The 20557-nt window shown below is 38.2% G+C and overlaps 2 protein-coding genes across 3 annotated transcripts in view; one reads left to right on the forward strand and one right to left on the reverse strand.

The window, feature by feature from the left end:
• NIPBL (Nipped-B homolog (Drosophila)) overlaps window positions 1–3882 on the forward strand; it is a 163869-nt gene extending 159987 nt beyond the window's left edge. The window contains exons 45-47 of one of the 2 annotated variants that reach the window (XM_004678099.1): window positions 674–848; window positions 1838–2026; window positions 2591–3882. In XM_004678099.1, the coding sequence (XP_004678156.1) occupies window positions 674–848; window positions 1838–2026; window positions 2591–2956 (730 nt within the window). In that variant the 3' untranslated portion in view covers window positions 2957–3882. Of the gene's footprint in view, window positions 1–673; window positions 849–1837; window positions 2068–2590 lie in introns of both variants that reach the window. The other variant, XM_012721861.1, reaches the window with a different exon arrangement.
• Window positions 3883–13415: 9533 nt separating this feature from the next.
• The window catches only part of LOC101618813 (chromosome unknown open reading frame, human C5orf42), a 93672-nt gene continuing 86530 nt past the window's right edge, over window positions 13416–20557 (reverse strand). Inside the window, exons 54-55 of the mRNA XM_012721875.1 lie at window positions 15563–15741; window positions 13416–15087 (exon numbers count right to left, since the gene is read on the reverse strand). Coding sequence (XP_012577329.1) covers window positions 14914–15087; window positions 15563–15741 — 353 coding nt within the window. The 3' untranslated portion in view covers window positions 13416–14913. The remainder of the gene's footprint in view (window positions 15088–15562; window positions 15742–20557) is intronic.

Consider the following 20557-nt stretch of genomic DNA (forward strand, 5'->3'; position numbering starts at 1 on the left):
AGCAGCGGGCGTGTCAGGAGAGGTGTGGCTCGCCATGTGGTCTCCTCCGGGGCAGGCGGCAGGCGGGAATCGAACTCATGCGGAAGTGAACAGGCAGATCTACGAAGTACACTGCTGAGGGAAGCAGTGGGCGGGTCAGGAGAGGTCTGGCTCGCCATGTGGTCTCCTCCGGGGCAGGCGCAGGCGGGAATCGAACTCATGCGGAAGTGGCTTCAGATTCTCAGTGCTGTGCTTTAACCCGCTGCGCCACCAGGGAGGGCCAGATTATTCTTTTTAATCTTTATATTTAAGTGAATTTGTTGAATCTTTATTAAGTGAAATGTAGTTAGAATTTATTTAAATGTAAATGCCTGAAAAGTTTTTTTTTTTTAAAGATTTATTTATTTATGCATACAAAAATGGTGTACAGGCCAGAGGAGTGGTGGGGAGAAGATTCAACAGAGATAGAGTGGGGAGCAGAACAGGCAGATCGGTGAAGTACACTGCTGAGGGGAGCAGCGAGTTAGTCAGGAGAAGTCTGCTGTGCCAAGTGGGTCATCTCCCTGATGGGGGATTGAACTCATGCTGCAGTGGCTTTGAAGAGCTTCATAATGCAGTCCTTTAACCCATTGCACCACAAGGTAGAGCCTACCTGAAAAGTTTTTAAAGTTAATAGTTTTGTTTTCCCAAACAGTAAAATTCAGAAATACTCTCCATCTGAATCTGCAAAAGTATATGATAAAGCGATAAACCGAAAAACAGGAGTTCATTTTCATCCCAAACAAACACTGGACTTCCTGCGGAGTGATATGGCTAATTCCAAAATCACTGAGGATGTGAAGAGGAGTATAGTCAAACAATATCTAGATGTGAGTAGTAAAGCCAAAATATATTTTGTTTTATATTGACTTTTTTGGTGAACTCTTTTGGGGACATAGCTGTCTCCTTTACATTGAAGGTAAACTTTATGAACTGCCATGATTATTTTGTCTACTTGGTTATAATGAGTTACTGTAAGCTTGCTTTTCCCATTTCATCCACTGCTCCAATTAGTTATTATTTCATAAAAAGTACCATCCTTTCCCCCTCCCCTTTTTATTTTAACAAAACTGAAAGTTTTTAGGAAAAACCAATGACTGGGAATTTTCTTTTTTATGCAATGGACTGCATGATTTATATTTCATGAAATGGAAAACCATGACAAAATCATCCTCTTACTTTTCCTCAACCATGTGTTCTCCTTATGGGCAGCCAGTGTTTATTTCTTTTATGTATTCTTACACAGATAATACAAGTATATCTATTTGTCTATCTCTTGCATGTATAATTACTTAACAAGGAAAGTTTCTTTTTTAAAAATAGGCAAGTCCATAGAGGCAGAAAATAAAATAGTGATTACCAAGGGCTGGTTACCAAGGAGGAATGGGAAACTAATACTTAGTGGGTTTTACTGTTTAGAAATGTTGTCAGAGACTATCTTTTTAAGTAGTTTCTTACTTTAATATACCTTAAAGAGGTAGCTGAATATAATTAGTAATGACTTTTTGGCCAAAGATGAAATCTGCACAATGGTTTTTATATTATTCATACACTGTAACCCTTTTTCCCTAAAACTGAAAGTTATTTTAATCCTTATTCAAAATTCTTCAGTATTCATTGCATCTTCTTGTATCCTCTTGACAGAGTACACTGCCCATTTTTAATTATTAATCCATTTTAATTATTAATTAAAATGTCCATTTTTTAATTATTAATCAGTTGATTGCTTGCTAAAACTTATTTCACTTAAAGTTAGGACTTTGATAGTCTTACTTGAAATATTTATTTAAAACACTAAACTACCATCTAATTTTTGTAGTTCAAACTTCTCATGGAACATCTGGACCCTGATGAAGAGGAGGAAGAAGGGGAGGTGTCAGCTAGCACAAATGCTCGGAACAAAGCAATTACCTCGCTGCTTGGAGGAGGCAGCCCTAAAAATAATGCAGCCGCAGAGACAGAAGATGATGAAAGTGATGGGGAGGATAGAGGAGGAGGCACTTCAGGGGTGAGGCGGAGGAGGAGTCAACGTATTTCGCAGCGTATTACGTAAAATGATTTTTATGTGCTTATATATGTCAGTCTATTAAATAATGTACACAAGTAATGTAATACTTATAAGAGAAAACGTTTTGTAGATAGAGATTCTCTACGTAACCATTTATATACATCCTTTTGTAGAAAGTTTAACATAAAAGACAATAAAAAAAGCAAAAAAACAGAAATGAGATTTATCCAGTTAAAAGGGTTAATTTTTCTTTGGATTGTATTAATGTGTGTTATCCTTTTTTTATTGTTGCTAAGTTTTATGTAGCTTTATGGTTCATATGTATATATAATTTTATATCTCAATAAGAGTAAAGACGGGTACAAATTAAGAGTTATATGGTTTTACAAATATATGTTAACCCCTTGGCGCTGGCGGTCACGGTGCGTCTCATTGCCGGCAATGGAAGTGTGCTGGGAAATCCCAACTCCCGGCGTCAAGGGATTAAAAGCAATAAAAACAATAATTTCACTAAAATTATTTTGTGTAACACTTGGTCTTTTTTCCCCCCTCCCAATGTTTTAGTCATTGAGAAGGTCAAAACGAAATTCAGACTCTACGGAGTTGGCAGCACAGATGAATGAAAGTGTTGACGTCATGGATGTCATCGCTATTTGCTGTCCAAAGTACAAAGATCGACCACAAATTGCAAGAGTAGTACAGAAAACCAGCAATGGCTTCAGTGTTCAGTGGATGGCAGGCTCCTACAGTGGCTCCTGGACTGAGGCTAAGCGCCGTGATGGCCGCAAACTGGTGCCTTGGGTAGACACTATTAAAGAGTCAGACATAATTTACAAAAAAATTGCTCTAACGAGTGCTAATAAGCTGACTAATAAAGTTGTTCAGACTTTACGATCCCTGTATGCCGCCAAGGACGGGACTTCCAGCTAATGAATTTGTACATGCAGCCAAATTTACAGGAATTTTTTTAAAGGCAGAAAAAACTTGAAATATCAACATTCTGGCAAAAAAAAAATCAGTTTTATGAAGAGTAAGAATGGAACCTGGGATGCAGGAACAAAAGAAGGAAATGTTGGGCAAACATTTTTGTGGGAGCTCCCTTCGCTGTTGTGCAGCAGAAACAGATTCTCAGTTCATTTTTACTCCCACTGTATTATAGTTTAACAAAAATTGTTTATATCTTGGAAAAAAAACTTTCTGTTTAAAAAATAAACAAGTGAATGTTGGAAATTAGTCTGTTAATGTTCTTAATAAAGTGTTCTTGGAGTTTAACCTAGCAGCGGATGGCTTTCTTTAGCTTAGCCCAGTTTCCAGGGAAGCATTGTTTTTTCCAGGCTGTAAAATGACAGAATCTCCTGGATATATAATTTATTCTGTTGAAAAAAAAAAAAAGCATGCAGTATCTATGACCTATCTGCAGAAGGAGTTTTTGTAAATGTAGATTTTGATGTATTAGGTCACCCTGAAAACAATACAAGAAAAGGGATCCCCAGGCAATCTGGTGGAGCGAATACTGCAATAAATTTTTTTACTTCTCTTTGTTACTTGTCTGTTTCCATTTGAATTTCTTATTGTAAAGATCTGTTTAAATCCATTTATATTATTTTGCAGTCTTTATGTAAAATTTATTATATCACTGGTTTTCAAAGCAAAACAAAATATTGTTTATACAATTTGTATAGGCTGACTTCTGAATAATTGGTATCTATTATTTTCATTCCCATATGAGGGTGTAAACAATTAACTCCAGGGTTTTATTGTATCCTGCAATATTTAGTATTAACTATATATGATTTAGCACTGTGCCAAACACATTTTCAAGAGTACATTTTGATATAAAAAGAAACTATAGTTTATTCTTTGTATGCTTCAATTTCTTTCTAGTGATGTCATGATGGTGATATTTATTTTTTAAACCTTGGGGAAAGCTAACAATCTTGGGGAAAGGTAACAATCATACTATTTTGGGAAACTAGCATTTGTCTTAGTTAAAATTGTACCGTGTTATTTTAGAAATAGAGATGAGTATGACACTTCGAATTACACTTCACAATTTATTTTTTAATGCTGAAAAAGAAGTAATTTTAATAGTTGAGATGTTTATTCATTTTCTATTCTAAAATTTTTATACATCTTTTGGGAGCAGTTATTTGTTAACTACAAATGGGGAGGTTGGGTGGGTATTTATTTACTTAGTTGATGTGCATAGTTGATGCTCAGAAAATGCATAAAATATACAGGGAATAAGATCTGCTTCAAATTAAATTTTTTTAAATGTGTACTTATTTTTTAAATCAGTTTTTAAAAAATAACCTCTAGAGTGCTAAGTTTTATGAAATCGGCTAATAAATAAATGAAGATAATTCAGTTTGTGAGGAAGAATGACATCCACAGAATATCTTTTTGTGAATACCTATTAAACCAGAATGAAAATAACTTCAGGATCTATTTCCTATGTGGAATTCTTTTCAGAGCATTTACTTGAAGGAAATTTTTTTCCACTCTTTTTCTTCCATTTAATTGCATGTTTCCTGTTCTCTTTTACTGTGAACCTTGTGATACAAAACAAGTTTGGGTATATCCCCCTCTTCACCTTCTCCCCCTCCCAGTTTGGAGTTTATCAACAAAAATATTTGAAGTGGCTTATGAAAACAGTAAGGATTTAGTAATGAGTAAAGTAACAGTTAAAATATGTATTAAAGACTAGAAAGGCCAATCAGTAATATACTAAAGAATAAAAATGTGGGTAAAAAAGCCAATTTGGAATGCAAGTCTAATACTTTTAACAATGCATGCTGTCTTTTAATTCTTTCAGCAACTCTGCTAGTTAAATATTTTGTCCCTATTTTGTAGATAAGGAAAACTGGGACTTGGAAAGACTTGGGAATTTGCTGATAAATGTTACAGGGGTTGACATCTGGAATTAGAATAATTGCATCTTGCTACTGTAAGCTAATTGAAATAATGCATTAAAGGGGATGATCCTTCTTGAAAGTAAACTAGATCTTTTGGAGTATGTGTGCTTGAGGATTGTATTTAGAGTGAACTTTCAAGAAGTAGATACAAGTAAGGTTTCTTTTGCCTCAAGTGGTCATAGATGAGATGCTGTGTTTAGAAATTTTCCATGTATTCTAAGCACCAATGATTTAGCTATTAATATAAGCCAAATGTGTAAGATTTTACCCTGTAAATATTCAAAGTTTTTTTAAAAAGTCATTTTCTGAAATAGGATTCTTTAGGTCTTAATACTAAAATAAAGCCTTGGCAGTCAAATATATTAAAATTTCAAGTTTATTGGAGATTTACAAAGTTCAGTTTTACTTGCAAGTTTGTTAACATTGTAGTAAGCTATTTCATGTTTCATTGACTTGTATTGAAAAGATGTCATATTTGATATTAAAATTTCCAAGTACCTCTTAATAGCAATATATTTGAAGCTTTAGTATTTTATTCAAATTACTATTTTCACAAGGCAAATAATTTTTTAAATCACCAGAGAAAAATATTATTTAGCTTTATTCTGTTGATATGTTGAGTATTTGAATTATTACCAGGTACTGAAGCACACAGGCAAATTTTGACAACTATAATCTATCTCATGAAGACAGGTAAGTCAATTTTTTTGTCCAATGTAGACTTCATGACCAGCAAGCAAGCTTATAATACGTTCATTTAGAAAATAAACCAGGAAATTGTCTGGTTCTCCCTCTCCCCCAGTCTAACCCTGTTCATCATCCCCATGTCCAAGTGTTCTGTGTTTTTAGAACTTTTGATAGAAAACCCATGTATCTGTTCACCCATTTTAAAGTTTAAATGTGATAGTCTTGCTTAACAAAATTACTTCTTTGAACCTTTTTGCGTTTGATGTGCTGCTTTTAAAAATGCTTACCCCTTTAGTTAATTTTTGTTAAAATGAAGCATATTTATTACACAAATTGATTTTACACATATTTGAAGATTTTTCTAAATGTATGCTTTGTCCTGTTGTCCACAAACATTTGGTTGCAATTTGGTGTGAATAAAGGTCACTGACCAAAAATTCTAGTTTCCAAACTAAGTGATTAGGAAGTCCCCAGGTGTCTTGCATGGCAATCTGTTGATTACCAGTAACTCACCTTTGTAGCTATAGTTGTTCAAGCTTTCATCATTGCCCAGATGGTGCAGTTTGCCACACAATTACTACTTTCAGATTTTATATTTTGTGATGGGAGCCACCATATATCCCGTACTCATCAGTTTCTGATCAAGCTTACTTGAGTTATGTGCCCTATACATTCCTATCCTTCATACTTTTCTGAAACAAATCCCAGATACATTATTTAAGCTAAAAATCATCTTTAGTAATTGACATAGTAAGTGTTCGGATGTTCCGGTTTCTCAAGATGTTTTTTTGGGTACTAATGTATTGGGGTCTCCATGGCTTTAGTTCTTCGCAAATTTTTTATTAAAACTTCATGTTAATCGTTGATTCTAAATAGAACAATGCCAGTTATTTTCTGGTTTGTATTTTTTGTTCTTGCCTGAAATGTCTCATCCAAATTCATAAGAATTGACACTGCAGCCTACATAAGTAGAACAGATTACAGGTGATGAAGTAAGGAGATAAGGCCATTTTTCAGAAAGAAGATGAAAAGTACACTTGGCAAATGCCAGCAGGCAATTGGAGTGAACTAAAAGAAGGAAGCAGGTTAGTAACAACATGCCCTGTGATCAAAGTTCCTCAACCAGAAATTTTGTGTTAACTTAGAAGTAGACAACCAAATGTGATTTTTTTTCTTATAGGCATTACAGTTGTTGAATTTTGATTGGATTAATCTCAGTCACAAAGAATCTTGAAAAGTTATTTCTTACTAACTTGTCAAACCTAGTGTCTTCCTTGGCATTAACCTACCCTCTGTTAAGAAACGGCAGAATATAATTTTAATCATAATTTCACTAGAATTACAGTTTAGGCTTAACCTTAGTAGATCTAGTCTTGGAACAAACAGTAGGAAAAGGAACTATAATCTAAATCATGAAACTTAAACCAATAATCAGTACAATTTAAAATGGCTATAGAATCTCATAATAGGGATTTGAGAAATTGTTTAATCCAGATGGTCTTAATCATTAATTAATGAACCTCTAAAGAAAGCCATAAATGTCTCTGAAAAACTGAATTGTACAATTGATATCAAGGGACTCAAAGTCACCTGCAGCTCTATATATGATCTGTCTGAAAACTCGGGACTATAGGCCAAGAAATTCTTTCTAAGCCAAACATAGTTGTAAGGAGGTGAAATTGAGGCTTAAAAATGTGAATTGATACTGTGAGCTACATACTTTGTGTCTTTAGTATCGTAGCCAAGAATAATCCTAGAGTAAACTTTGGGGCTCATTTCCCAGAAGAGTTGCTCTTCGACGTTCTTACTCTGTCAAGCATACATTACTTAATGACTATCTTTTATACCTTTTCAGAAGGTATACTTTCATCTTCTGAGCTGCTTTCCATCCTATTAGATAAGTGGAAAAGGGAAAGTGATTTTGTGTATTATATTTTTAATTATTCTCTACCTGGTTTGATGTAGAAAACTAAAACTTGGATTGGTGAAGAGTATTTGAAACCAGAAGAAAATATCTAAAGCCCTATGTTTGTAAAATAAGTGTAGTAAGTTTGGTAAATAATGTATTATGTGGGGCTTATATAAAGAAATTCTTAATGTGTGCATTTGGATTATGAGTTCAGTTAAGTGGGAAGCTGAGGAACAAAATTCTGAAAGTGAACTGTGAAGGAAACTGGGTGTGGGCAAAACAGTATCAAAGGTAGAAGTTACAGAAAGGATAAATATGAACTGAGAACTTAAAATCTTAATGTGTAGGCAGAGGAAGGATATAAAGCAAGGAATTAATGATCACTGAGGATAGATTTTAGAACGTCAAGCAGAGGACACTTAACTTGACTCTCAGGTGATGAGTGCCAAAACTAGGATGATGATAGTAGGAAGTCTGAAGGTTGCAGGTGTGTTTAGGAAATAAAAATAGCAGGGACTACACAGCTGACTACACAAAAGAAGAGAGGATAACCCAAGTTCCCTGACTTAGATACCAGATTCAATTTTAAATACATGCGATGGGATGTTCTGGTGATGTCCAGTATTTAAACATAAACAGGACTGGCAGGCAAGGAGTTTTGGGTGAGGCTGCTTTGGAACACTGTATCTGTAGGATACACAGCACAAAGCCAAAGGAGGACTTGGAGACTATCAACATATGAGGTACAGCTGGAGGAAAATAAGTTTATAGAGTTGATGAGAGAAATGACCAGAAGGGTAGGAGAAGGATACAGAAACAGTGGGATTTGAGAATTCCAAGCAGGTGGAAAACATGTAAAATGCATCAGTGATACCAAATTGAAAAACTTCCTTACCCTTAGATAAATGGTAACCTTGGAAAAGTAGCTTCAGTGGATGAGAACAAAGCCAGGTGGTGGTGGAGAAATGATAAGAATTTTGTGTGGTGAGTAGCAGCGCAGGAAGGGAGCAACATAGTCCTGAAATAGTAGTGAGGATGAAGACAGGGCCCAAATTGTCACATTTAAGAGTTTGGCTACGCTTAAGGTTGTGGTTCAGAAAGCGCTCACTGTCCAAAGTGATTTTCAGTTTTTTCTCTACTCATGCTCAACTGTACAACGAGCCAAGATAAGGAGCTTGTTAGAGGTACAGTTAGACTGAGAGAACACAATAGAAGTGCAGAGGTTCCGAGAACTCCATGAAGTGAAAGAGCAAGCATGAAAAAGAGTAGAAGTGGAATTGCAGAATAAATAATGCCAGAGAAAGGGATATGTGAGATTTCTGAAGAAGAAAAGTTGTTGAAACAAGGTGCCAGAGTGTAACTGTAGGAATTAGTGAGGAGGCGACATTTGGCACTGAAGAAATCAACAGTTCTTGAAAAGTACATTACACTTCATTCTGAGTTAAAAGATTGGCTTTTTTTTTTTCTATTATAGTGATAGTTTATCTTTGTGATCACTTCCTATTTACACTGCTTCATTGTTTTCTAGTTTTGGTATATTTCATGGTTTGACAAGTATTTGCTGAGTACCTAGTATGGTCAGTAAGTTGTATTGGACCCAATAGCAATAAGCCTGTGTTCCAGTGAATGAGACACGAAACAAGCCACAAAGACAAACTCTTAAAGCCTGATAAAATGAGTCCTTGAAAGGAAAAGCCACAAACCATAGAAAATGTGCTGCTGAAGTGTCTTGGAGGGCTGGGGGAAATAAGGAAGCTGCCTTCAAGTGAAACTAATCCTCAGATAAAGCATGACATGTAATAGTTAACTATTAGTGGAAAATAATTTTTAAAAATTGCGCTCTGCCATCTGTTTCTTAGAGACATGATAAGCCTGAAGGGGAAAAAGTAGATGGAGAAACCAAAAGTGACAACACAATTTTCAAAGGGCCTGCAGGAAAAAGCACATTGCCTTCAAGTGCTTCACAAGTCCTGTGTATGACAGAGAAAAACCAGAGTAGAATGATCGGAAGCTTATGAAATAGATGGGCCAAAACATGCTTTTCTGTAGGTCATTTAAAGATGTCCTTTGAGCAATAGGGGACATTAAAGAAATTATGATGGATGAAAGGGCCTAATTTTATTAAGGCAAGTTTTGTTTTAATCAGGGATACAATCATAAAGTAAGTTGCTAACCTTAGAGCTAGGTACTAAGGTTGCTTAAACTCTAAATATGTAGGTGAAATTCATCTGGTCATCTCCATGCTAGGACAATGGTCAATAAACTTGTAAAGGGCCAGAAAGTAATTTAGGCTTTGTAAGTCATATATGTCTACGTAACAACTGTATAGCTGTTTCCACTGACATGCAAAGTCACCCATAAATACTATGTAAATAGAAGGGTAGGTTGTGTTTCAGTGCAACTTTTAAGAACGGGGCAGGCTAGATTTACTGAACTCTAATGATCAAATGGGAAGCTGGACTCGTTCTTGGGCTTACTAGTTTTGCGCTTTTATTTTTTTAAGATCTATTTATGCATATAAGAGCTGGGGTGTAGGCCAGAGGTTTGGGGGGTGAGAGTGGGGAGCAAAACAGGCAAATTAACTAAAATATACTGCTGAGGGAAGCAGTGGACAGGACAAGAGGTATTTAGCCCCCTGACCAGGGATCCAATTCTTGCTGCACTGGCTTTAGATTGCTTTATAGTAATGAAACTTAACCCCTTGTGCCACTGGGGAGGCCTGACTTAGTAAGTTTTTGAAGACAATGAGAATATGTACCAGCTAGAGACTACCTAGGAATATCAATCCTCTGCTGACATTCTCTACCCTCTTTAACTCCTCATTTTTAGGTTTGTGGTATGGATGCAAAGTTCACTGAGAATAAAAGAATTTCCCTTCCACCTTTGACAAGAACACCTAACTAGTTTGTTGCCTTCAGTGTAAAATTGAAAATGTATGAGGAAACTGCTTTCAGATGTTGAACAACATGCAGCCCAAGACAGTGATCCCAAAAAAAAGGGGAGCTCATAAGGTAAGTCTCAAGAATGCCAAGCTCTCTGCTGAAGGATATCATCATAACTCTAGTACCATGAGTTAAAGTAAAAGCAAAGCAGACTTTAGTAGCCTCACTGAGCTAGGGAGGCAGAGAGCAGAGGTTAGGGTAGTTACTGTGGTTGTAATACATAGGGTAAAATACCAAAGAAAAGGAAGCTGATTAGAAAGGATCTCCAAAGTCTGTGGGTTTCCTGGGAGCCCTTAGACATATATTCAGTACAAGAATAATCAGGTTAACCAGAAAGCAGTTACTACAAGGTTGAATAGTGACTTGGGGTGTGGGGCGCTCAGCAAGTTTGAATAAAGAGATCTTATTAACATTCCAAGCATCTATATTAGACACTAAACATTTAAAGAACTAAACATTAAAAGAATTAGAGGAAAGCATAACATTAATGAGTGCAGAAGTAGGATCTCAGGAGCAAAATGTGATTTGTAAAAAGGATGAAAATGTACTACACTGGTGAGGGAATGATGATAATGGGGTGGCTATGCATGAGGGGTAAGGAAGGAGACATGGTAAACCTCTGTGCCTGTCTCAGTTTTGCCATGAACCTAAAATTTAAAAAGATTTAACTAAAAATAAATCACGTGGGAAATACAGAACTTGATATAATTTATAGTAATTGAGATTCTCATGACATGGCAGAATAGAGAAGTTTGGATCACTTCCCCACCCCACCCCCCAACACACTATTAAAACAAATTTGCTCAGGGCCCTCTCTGGTGGTACAATGGGTTGGAATGTGGTGCTGTGAAGCTATCCACAGCCACTGCAGCATGAGTTCAATTCCTGGCCAAGGGATGGTGCAGCAGACCTCTCCTGACCTGCCCGCTGCTCCCCTCCGCAGTGTACTTCATCGATCTACCTGTTCTGCTTCCCACTCTGTCTCTGGTGAATCTTCTCACCACTACACGTCTGGCCTGTACCCTACATCTTGTGTACATAAATAAATCTTTTAAAGATTTTTTTTTTGCTCAAAGGAAGATCCATAGATTTAACAATAGTCTAATGACTTTTCCACAGAGATTATACACTGAAGTTGGTGACTTGCTGTGAAGGAGGTGAGAGGATCACAGCCAGGATGGTAGATAACCCCAGTCTATGGAACAAGTTGTGGGATGGTCACCTACTGTCCTAGCAGGTATGGTAAATTTTACAGGAGGGCCTTTTTGGAAAGGGAGTACACACAAGTTCAGGCATAGGACTGGCTTAGGTTACAGAATTCCATTGCCAGTGCAGGCAAAGAAAGCTTCCCACTCTCTTCCCAACAGAAAGTGAACAAAGAGACAAATGGTTGAGCTTTGTCACATGCACAGCAGCAGCGGGCAGAAAGATGGGAGAGAGATCACCCTACTCCTTTGTGAAGATCCATGTGAGTAAGTCAGTGACTTGCAGTTTCCTCACCTCACAGTGGCAGTAGTAGTGGCCATTCTTGGGCACAAGGTGCTCAAAGCCTGTATTGGGCACCTGGCAGTGCAGGGCAGACAGAGTCCAAAAGCTTGAGCTATGCAGACCACTCCTAGTGCCTTCTGACAAGGGACTACGGTTGGTGGAAGATGGCCTACCACAAAATAACAGCAAGGAGGTGGGGCAGGAAACTAGTAGGACACTGACCACTGACGGTACTTGCTCTGTGGGAAGCAGGAGGTAGAAGCTGTCTGCCATCCTGCAGTCACCCTCACTCCTCACCAAGACTGAGACCAAGTACTTAAGCCCCAGCTTTCCCTCCCACCCCACCTACTACCAGGTAAACAGAGAAGAGAAATAACAAAAGTACACACACAGCAAAATTGCAAAAACAAAACAAGGCAACACACATGCCTGGGAATATCTGAACAAAAGTTGGAAAAGCAAAAGGAGAATATAAGTACATTAGACTTACATAAAGAAAACAAAAATACAAGGCTAACAAAGATTTTAAAATAATATTAAAAATGATAACTGAGGCCTCTGTCCACCCCCAGTTGCCATAGCGACAGGATCTGCCACCTGTAATGGTCGGTCATTCGGAATTGTTCCAGCTTCCTCATCAAGAGGGACAAGCAGACTTAGCACCATCTTAAGACCCACAACTCCTTCCACAATAAAGGGCTGATCATTGCAAGACTGTGGGTCTGGAGCCAACAGCCAAAGGCGAAGTCATGATGGTAGTGAAGAAATGGAGATCTGGTCAGTGAGAGTCCATCACTGCCTATTATGTGGACCACTGTCCACCGGAATGTTCAGGCTACCCTTAGCAGCATCCGACACACGGTCTGCAAGAACAGTACTGCACTGAGCTTACACAGCTTCCATCTGCTGGCCCAGCACCATCTTACACAGCCAGAAGTTCATGATGAAGAGGACTTGCCTCACCAAGAGCTCCTGAGTGTACCCTCACCCAACTACCACATTTAAAAAAAAAAAAAAGTTGCTGAGTTACAGGAAAGGCAGTTAAATACAAGTAAGCAGATGCAGAGTATCAGAAAGGAGATGCAAAAACACAGAAGGAGACTGAAAGAAATGTGAACAAATATGGAATGTACTTTAAACAGAATTAACCTGACAGAAATAGAAGACTCAAAAAGTACCAATTACCCAATTGGAAAGAGAGAAAACAAGATTTAGGAAACAATGATGAAACTATATGAGAAATACCAGACTCAGAAGAGGAAATCTATGAATGATGTGTATTCTACATGGGACGAGAAAGGTATAAGGATATAGAGATTCCATTCAAAGAAACAGCTGAGAATATCTTGAAACTGAGTAAAGGAATAAGCATGGATGTCCAGAAAGAGAAAGAATACCTAAAATTCAAAATGCAGAACAACCTACACCAAGACACATCATTGTTAAATGACTGCTAAAATTTATTTAGGAGATCGGCATTGTTAACATAGTTTTACTTATTGCTTTAATATTTAGCCTAGTAGAAGATGAGAGAAATTCTCATATCTGCGTCTACATTCAACCTGTTGTAGTATTTTATTTTGGTTGAAGCATATAAAAAAAAAATCTGCATTACATTGAAATGTAGTTGGAAAAGGATAATAGCCTTTTCAGATAATAGTATTTTTGATACTGTAGCAAAAGTTGACAGTAAGTAAATGGCTTTTAGTTTCTTACCAAAAAAAAAATCTTCAAAATCATGACATCGTCGGGTATAGTACAATATAGTACAAAAATGACCCAGGCAAAGTTAACATGAACTTTCTGGAATCATGCCCCTTTTCTTCTCATCTAAGGCATCCATCCTTTTTTCCCATCTCTCAGGCTACAGGGCAGAGGTAGGCAGACCTGGTCTATCATAAACCAAGCTTGTTTAAAAGTGCAGGATTGATACAAGGTGGGTTTGGTTCCTTTTTATTCTTAAGCCAAGCCCTGAAAAGGTGAGTTTTAAGATTTTTTTCCTATATATAACCATTTATTTATAAAATATACCTATGCACAAAAATTTTAAGATCCACATGCAGGTCAGAAAAAGAAAAGCACCTTTAAGGTCCTACCTCCTCACTCTGGTATGTCTTTTAGTCCATCTTCTACAATTTGCTGATTTCCTGAACATAACCACCCTTAGCCAAATCATAGTCCTCTCAAAACTTTCATGACTTAATGCCCACAAGGCTCACTACAATATTTTTGGCCTAGAACTTTGGCTTCTCTACACCCTGGTTCCAACTTATATTTCCAAACCATTTTATATGCCTTATTGCAAGCCACATTCTTCAACAAGGTCAGACCATCAATGACTGTGAACATCCCACATGTTCTCCCCTCCAGACTGGTTTCCTGATGGAACTGAACCGGGAAAACTTGCCCGACATCCCTTTGTCTAACGGAATACTAGCTATTCCATAAGGGGAATTTTGGGTTCCATTGCCTCCACGATGCCTTAAGAAATGTTTTTACTTGAAGTTCAGTATTGTCACAAGTGAAGTTGTGATTTCTCCTCAATGAAGTAAGTTTTTCCAAATCAGGTTTATCCAATTAAAAGTTTTCTCAAAACTTGCTTGGTGTAGTAAAGGACACAGATATAAGATTTTTATTGAAAGTGGTTTACTATGCACACTTAACTTGAAATGTACTTTTCATAGTTTTCTATCATTTAAAAATATTCCTAAAGATAAGTCAAATGCAAAAACATATAATGCTTAAACAACCCTTTTCCCTATGAAGGCAAAATGACTGAGAAATGTTTATTTTCCTTCTTAAAATGGCTAATCCGGATCTTAATATGGCTGTGGGTTATTCATTCACATCACTCCTTTCATTGCTTCTCTCCCATAAATCCACTGATTTTCGGAAGTATATCACTGAGGAGTGGCCTCTGCTCTGAGACAGAATGGTATTCGAGTCTTACAGGTCTGTGTTCCAGTGGACAGATGGGCTCCTGTCCTCTACATGTGCCACCATGTCTTCGATGGCATTCCAGTCCAACTTGCTGAGGATGCTGCCGGTGCTCTCAGACACGCTGTCCTGGCCTCCCACCCCCAAGGAAGGTTCTGGCTCCTCTTCAGTTGGTGACAAGTCCTATAAAATTGAGAAAGATAGTAAGTTTTGGTCCTAACTGAGGAAAAATAAATGGAACATTAAGTAAGCTTTCCAAGCACTCTACAGCTGCTCATTTACCAAAAGGTGAAAGAAATGGGAAGAGAACCAGTGCAGTGGTTGCCCAGCACAGCTGCGACAGCAACAGCTTCAATAGCATCAGCTGCAACTAGACACTGGCACTCAGTGTGAAGAAAGAACAGAATGGCTTTTTATACTTGTAGCACAATGATATGTGCTTACATTTTTTTTAATTACAAAGCAAACACAAAGTCAATTCTGAAAAATAAACACTGAAGTACTAAGCCAAAAGTGTAGATGCTTTGAATCACCATTTCTAAATTACCTAACAATGCTTTAGTACCTATACATACCCCCCCAAAAAAAGAAATAAATTAGAAATCACAAAGTATACAGAGGAATCAGTAAGCAAACTGAAATCTGGAATAATGCTTACTTGTAGAAGGGAACTGTGACTCTCATGAAGAATGTTACGGATGTCTGAAGGCAGTGTCCAGGGACTCACCACAGTCTCCTCTCTCTCATAGTCTATAGATATCTGCTTGATGTGAGGTACCAGTCCAGTTCCTCCATGATTTTCTCTATGCTGAAGTCTATGACATGGAGCAACAGACCCTTTGGAGGAAAAGGGTAAATACAGACACTGAGAATGATTCAGTTATGAGTTTGTTCATTTATTGTCATAGTTTCCATCAAATCCAAAGCAGTCATTTTAACCTAATATTTTTTTTAGGTTTATTTATTTATGTACACAAGAACTGGGGTATAGGCCAAAGGTGTAGGGGTTGAGAGGAGTCACCAGAGGCAGGAGAGGGAGCAGAAGACAAAAGAGGCCTGCTGTGACGTGTGTTAGATCCTTGGTTGGGGATCGAACTCATGCTGCAGTGGCTGCCATTAGCTTTATAGTACTGAGATTTAACCCCTTGCACCAGTAAGGATGCCCCTTAACCTAGTATTTGAATCACAGGATTGAGACATGATTTGCTTTAGAGTTCTAACAAGTACTGTTCTGGCCACCTCTTTTGACTTTAAAGATAATGGTAACTGCCACGTCCAGAGAATCCAGGGAGAAGAGGCCACAGGTATAATGGAATTACAGGTAAGTTCCAACTCCAAGCAGAGTGAGCTTGGGTTTGGGCCCTCCTTTTCGCTTATGGAAGGTCTTGTGGAAGCTTCTTAGGAACGATACGTTAGGCACCTGCACTTTGACTTTATGCCTACAACCTTCTATTGGGCATGGACATCAGGGTAAGTGCACTGACAGCATGCTATGTTCTCTTTGTCCTTACTGAATGTCAGTATTTGTTGAAAAGAAACTTTCCTCACAGCCAGTGCCTAAAACAACTTAGCAAAATCATTAATTCATTGTGTTTCCCTGCACAGGCTTTAGATGAAATGTCCCCCACCCCACCCCAACAACACAATGTTCCCAAGCCAATGTTTCAGCAAGTTCTACCCCTCAAGTAAGGAGACCTGAGGAAGTATGTGAGGTCTGAGGTCTGATGAGAAGTTAACACAGGTCTTAACAGTCATACCATTTCCTGAAGAGGGAAGGAGAAGTAACAGAGTTTTAAAGTTTGGGCTACCTCACCTTTTTGGCTCTACCAGTAGTCATGTGCATAAAAGGATACACCAAGAAATAAGCCCACATACTCCCTGCCTCCCCCTACCCTCACCCCCCCCCAAAAAAAAACCTACGTATGTTCCCACACTCCCTACCCACCTACGCATTTACTATGAGTTAGGTACTTTACCTATGTCCAGTCCCTTGAAATGAGACATACAGTCTCCCTTGTGGGCTTACCTAGTTTCAAGGTTATAAGTATTACCAGCTTTAGCTTCATTGAGCAAATAGCCTTCTTTGCTTGGGTAGAAAATAAACAACTCAAACGTAACATGTCCAAAACCAAACTACTAGTGTCTAACTCTAAACCCATTTTCCCAATAGTCTCCCCTATTCTAGAAAATCCAGCTGTCCTTTTTTACACATCCTACAACCATTCCATCAGGAAGTCATAATTTGGCCTGTCTTCGAAATATATTCCAAATCTAACAACTTTCTCCCATTTCTATTGTATGGATCCTAGTCTAAGTAATAGTTCTCTCCTCTGCCTTCCTCACCCTACTTAAATTCCTCCAAAGGTGTCCCACTGAATTCAGAGTAAAATCCAAAGTTCTCCCTCTCTGGCCACTTTCCCATATTAATCTTTTCAGCATTTGGGATCTTCATACCAACACCACCTTCTCAAAGAGATCATCAGACAGTCTCTGAATTTTACCTTTGTGTTGTTCACGACTAAAAGTGCCTGATACATAGAAAGAGCTCAATGTATGGTTGCTGAATGAATATTCTTCATGAAAATTCTATTGTTATTCCCAAATTTAGGAAAGTGAGGCTTATAGAGGTTACACAGTTTGCCTGACATGATGGAGATGATCTATACCCTGAAATTGAGTTGACATTTTCTTTCAGGTAAGGAAGAATAGTATTTAGAGGGCTCTTTAGGACACTTTCAGATCATTAAGTGAGAAATGGATCTATTAACCTGGTTCCCCAAGACAGCAGTTTCTAAAAACTTGCTTCCAAGTAAAGTAGTTAAAAACCTTATTTGTTTTTCTTTTAAATAGCTCTAAATATCTGAAAGAAGAAGACATTCTAGAGCACCTTCAGCCACCATGTTTGCATGGGATGTGAGAGCTAGGCTTCAGTTAAAAAAGGTTTGACCTTTTTTTCTATTTAGACATCACGAGGTGGCGTCACCAAGACCGTGACTAAAAGATGTTACTTGTTTCACTCAACAGAGAAACAAGAACTATCCAGGAACAGGACAATGCTGAGAGAACCCCACAGCAGAGTGGCAAAGGCAAAGGTGCCCCGACACCTTAGAGACCAACACAGACTGCATCAGAGCTGATGGAAGGGGAGCCACGTATTGGCGTGACAAAAGGTGGGTGCAGAGCAACGTGTATCAGTGGTGGTCTGAGTGGTGGTGATGAACTCAGCGGGCTATTAGCCCAGCCAAAGGGGAGGGAAGAGCAGGCATTGTATGGTGGCATACGTCCTGGCTCAGGTGAACCTCATGTTGGGGATTAGAGCTGGGACACCTACAGGGACAATGGAGAAGGGCGTGTGTGGTCACTTGCACCCTGCCAACTTCTCAGAAGCAGCATCTGCTGCTGACAGCAGGTAGACTTTCATGCCTTAAATTTTCCCTGGCTTTTTTTTTTTAAAGCATAATCAAAGTAATTTATTATAGTATTTTTTGAAACATAAAAGATTAGAAAAACCCAAATAGCCACTAAATAAACTATGTCCATAAATAAAATATGTAACATTTAAAATAGATGTTTGTTTTTGTATTGATGTAAAATTCTTATGATACATAGTATATTTTAAAAAAAAAGTTGCTTAAGATTAATCAATACAAACTTGGATAAATAAGTTGTAATGCTTTGTTATGATCCTTGGTTAAAAGTAATTAAATAGGGCCCTCCCTGGTGGCGCAGCGGGTTGAAGCGCAGCACTGAGAATCTAAAGCCGCTTCCGCATGAGTTCGATTCCCGCCTGCCCCAGAGGAGACCACATGGCGTGGCAGAACTCTCCTGACCCGCCCGCTGCTCCCCTCAGCAGTGTACTTCGTTGATCTGCCTGTTCTGTTCCCCACTCTGTCTCTGGTGAAGCCTCTCGCCGCTCCTGAGCCCCTGGCCTATACCCCAGTTCTGTATGCACAAATAAATAAATCTTTAAAAAAAAAAAAAAGTAATTAAATAGACCCCTATATGCTGACATGACAAGATTGAAGAAGTTTAATTTCAGAAACACAGAATATGATATATATCACATGATGCCACATGGTAAGTTTTTTTTTTTTTTTAAAGATTTATTTATTTGTGCATACAGAACTGGGGTACAGGCCAGAGGCTCGGGGGCAGTGAGAGGCTTCACCAGAGACAGAGTGGGGAGCAGAACAGGCAGATGGACAAAGTACACTGCTGAGGGGAGCAGCGGGCGGGCCAGGAGAGGTCTGCCACGCCATGTGGCCACCTCCAGGGCAGGTGGGAATCGAACTCATGTGGAATTGGCCTTAGATTCTCAGTGCTGTGCTTTAACCCGCTGCGCCACCAGGGAGGGCCATGGTAAGTTTTTTTAAAAAATATACTCCAAAAACAATACAAATGTAATCAATGAATTTATCTATATATGAAGGATACTTAGACCAACACACACACAATTCTGATGGTGGTGGCTTTTGAGGAAGTGAAAGGAGAATTGGAAAAATTTGTTGGCAATCCTTTGTTTCCTTTAAACTTTCTGACATAATTGCAAAGCCCCAGAAATACAATTGTATTTATTTTTAAATGCTTGCAAGTTTTTCACTTAGGATTTGCTGATTTCTGTAAGATAAAACAATCAACTTTTCACTGTTGTAAAATAGTATATTTATTTATAATCATTTTCCTTTGCAATTTATTTAAAAATTTTTTTTGGATATCAGTTTCCTCCACTAAATCGCCCATAGTCAACTGTACTTCCCCCACCTTTCCTTTTTTCCTTCACTAGGGTACAGGCCAGAGGTATAATATAGGTGGTGAGAGGATTCCAGAGACAGTGTAGGGAGCAGAATAGGCTGACTGATGACATACACTGCTGGGGGGAGCAGCAGGAAGGCAGGAGAGGTCTTATGGGTCACCTCCCTGGCCAGGGATTGAACTCCTGCTGCAGTGGCTGCAGATAGATTTGTAGTGCTGCGTTTTAACCTGTTGCACCACCAGGGTGGATGCTTCAGTACTATAGTCAGCTTTCAAGGTTGGTTTCTCTATAGTCCACATATTAGTGATACTATCCAGTGTTTTTCTTTCCCTTTATGATATATTTCAATTAGCGTTACCTCTTCCAGCTCCATCTATGTACTACAAGTGGCATGAATCTATATTTTCTGATCAGAGTAATATTCCATTGTATATATACCACCACTTCTTGATACCACTGATCTATCTTGGACACTTAGTTTGATTCCATATTTTGGCTGCTGTGAATAGTGCTGCAGTAAACATAGGGGTGCAGGTTTCCTTTCAAATTATTATTTTTAATCTTTTGCAATACCTCCACACTGATTTCCTTAAGGGCTGGGCCAGTCTTTATTCCCATCTGTAGTATAAAAGGGCTTCCTTTTCTACACATCTTTGTCAGCACTTGTTGTTTCTGGTCTTTTCAATGGGCCAGACTCACAGGTATGAGGTGGTATCTCATTATGGTCTTGATTTGCATTTCTCTAAGAAGTTATGATGAACATTTTTCCATGTGCCTGTTGGCCATCTTTTTAATTTTTTCTGCCCATTTATGATTAGAATTTTTGTTGAGTTGTATGAGTTCTTTGCATATCTATGTGTGGTGTACAAATATTTTCCTCCACACAGTAGGGGGTTTAGT

The sequence above is a fragment of the Condylura cristata genome, unplaced genomic scaffold (genome assembly GCF_000260355.1).
Source record: "Condylura cristata isolate star-nosed mole 26May11 unplaced genomic scaffold, ConCri1.0 scaffold00007, whole genome shotgun sequence".
Classification (NCBI taxonomy): domain Eukaryota; kingdom Metazoa; phylum Chordata; class Mammalia; order Eulipotyphla; family Talpidae; genus Condylura; species Condylura cristata.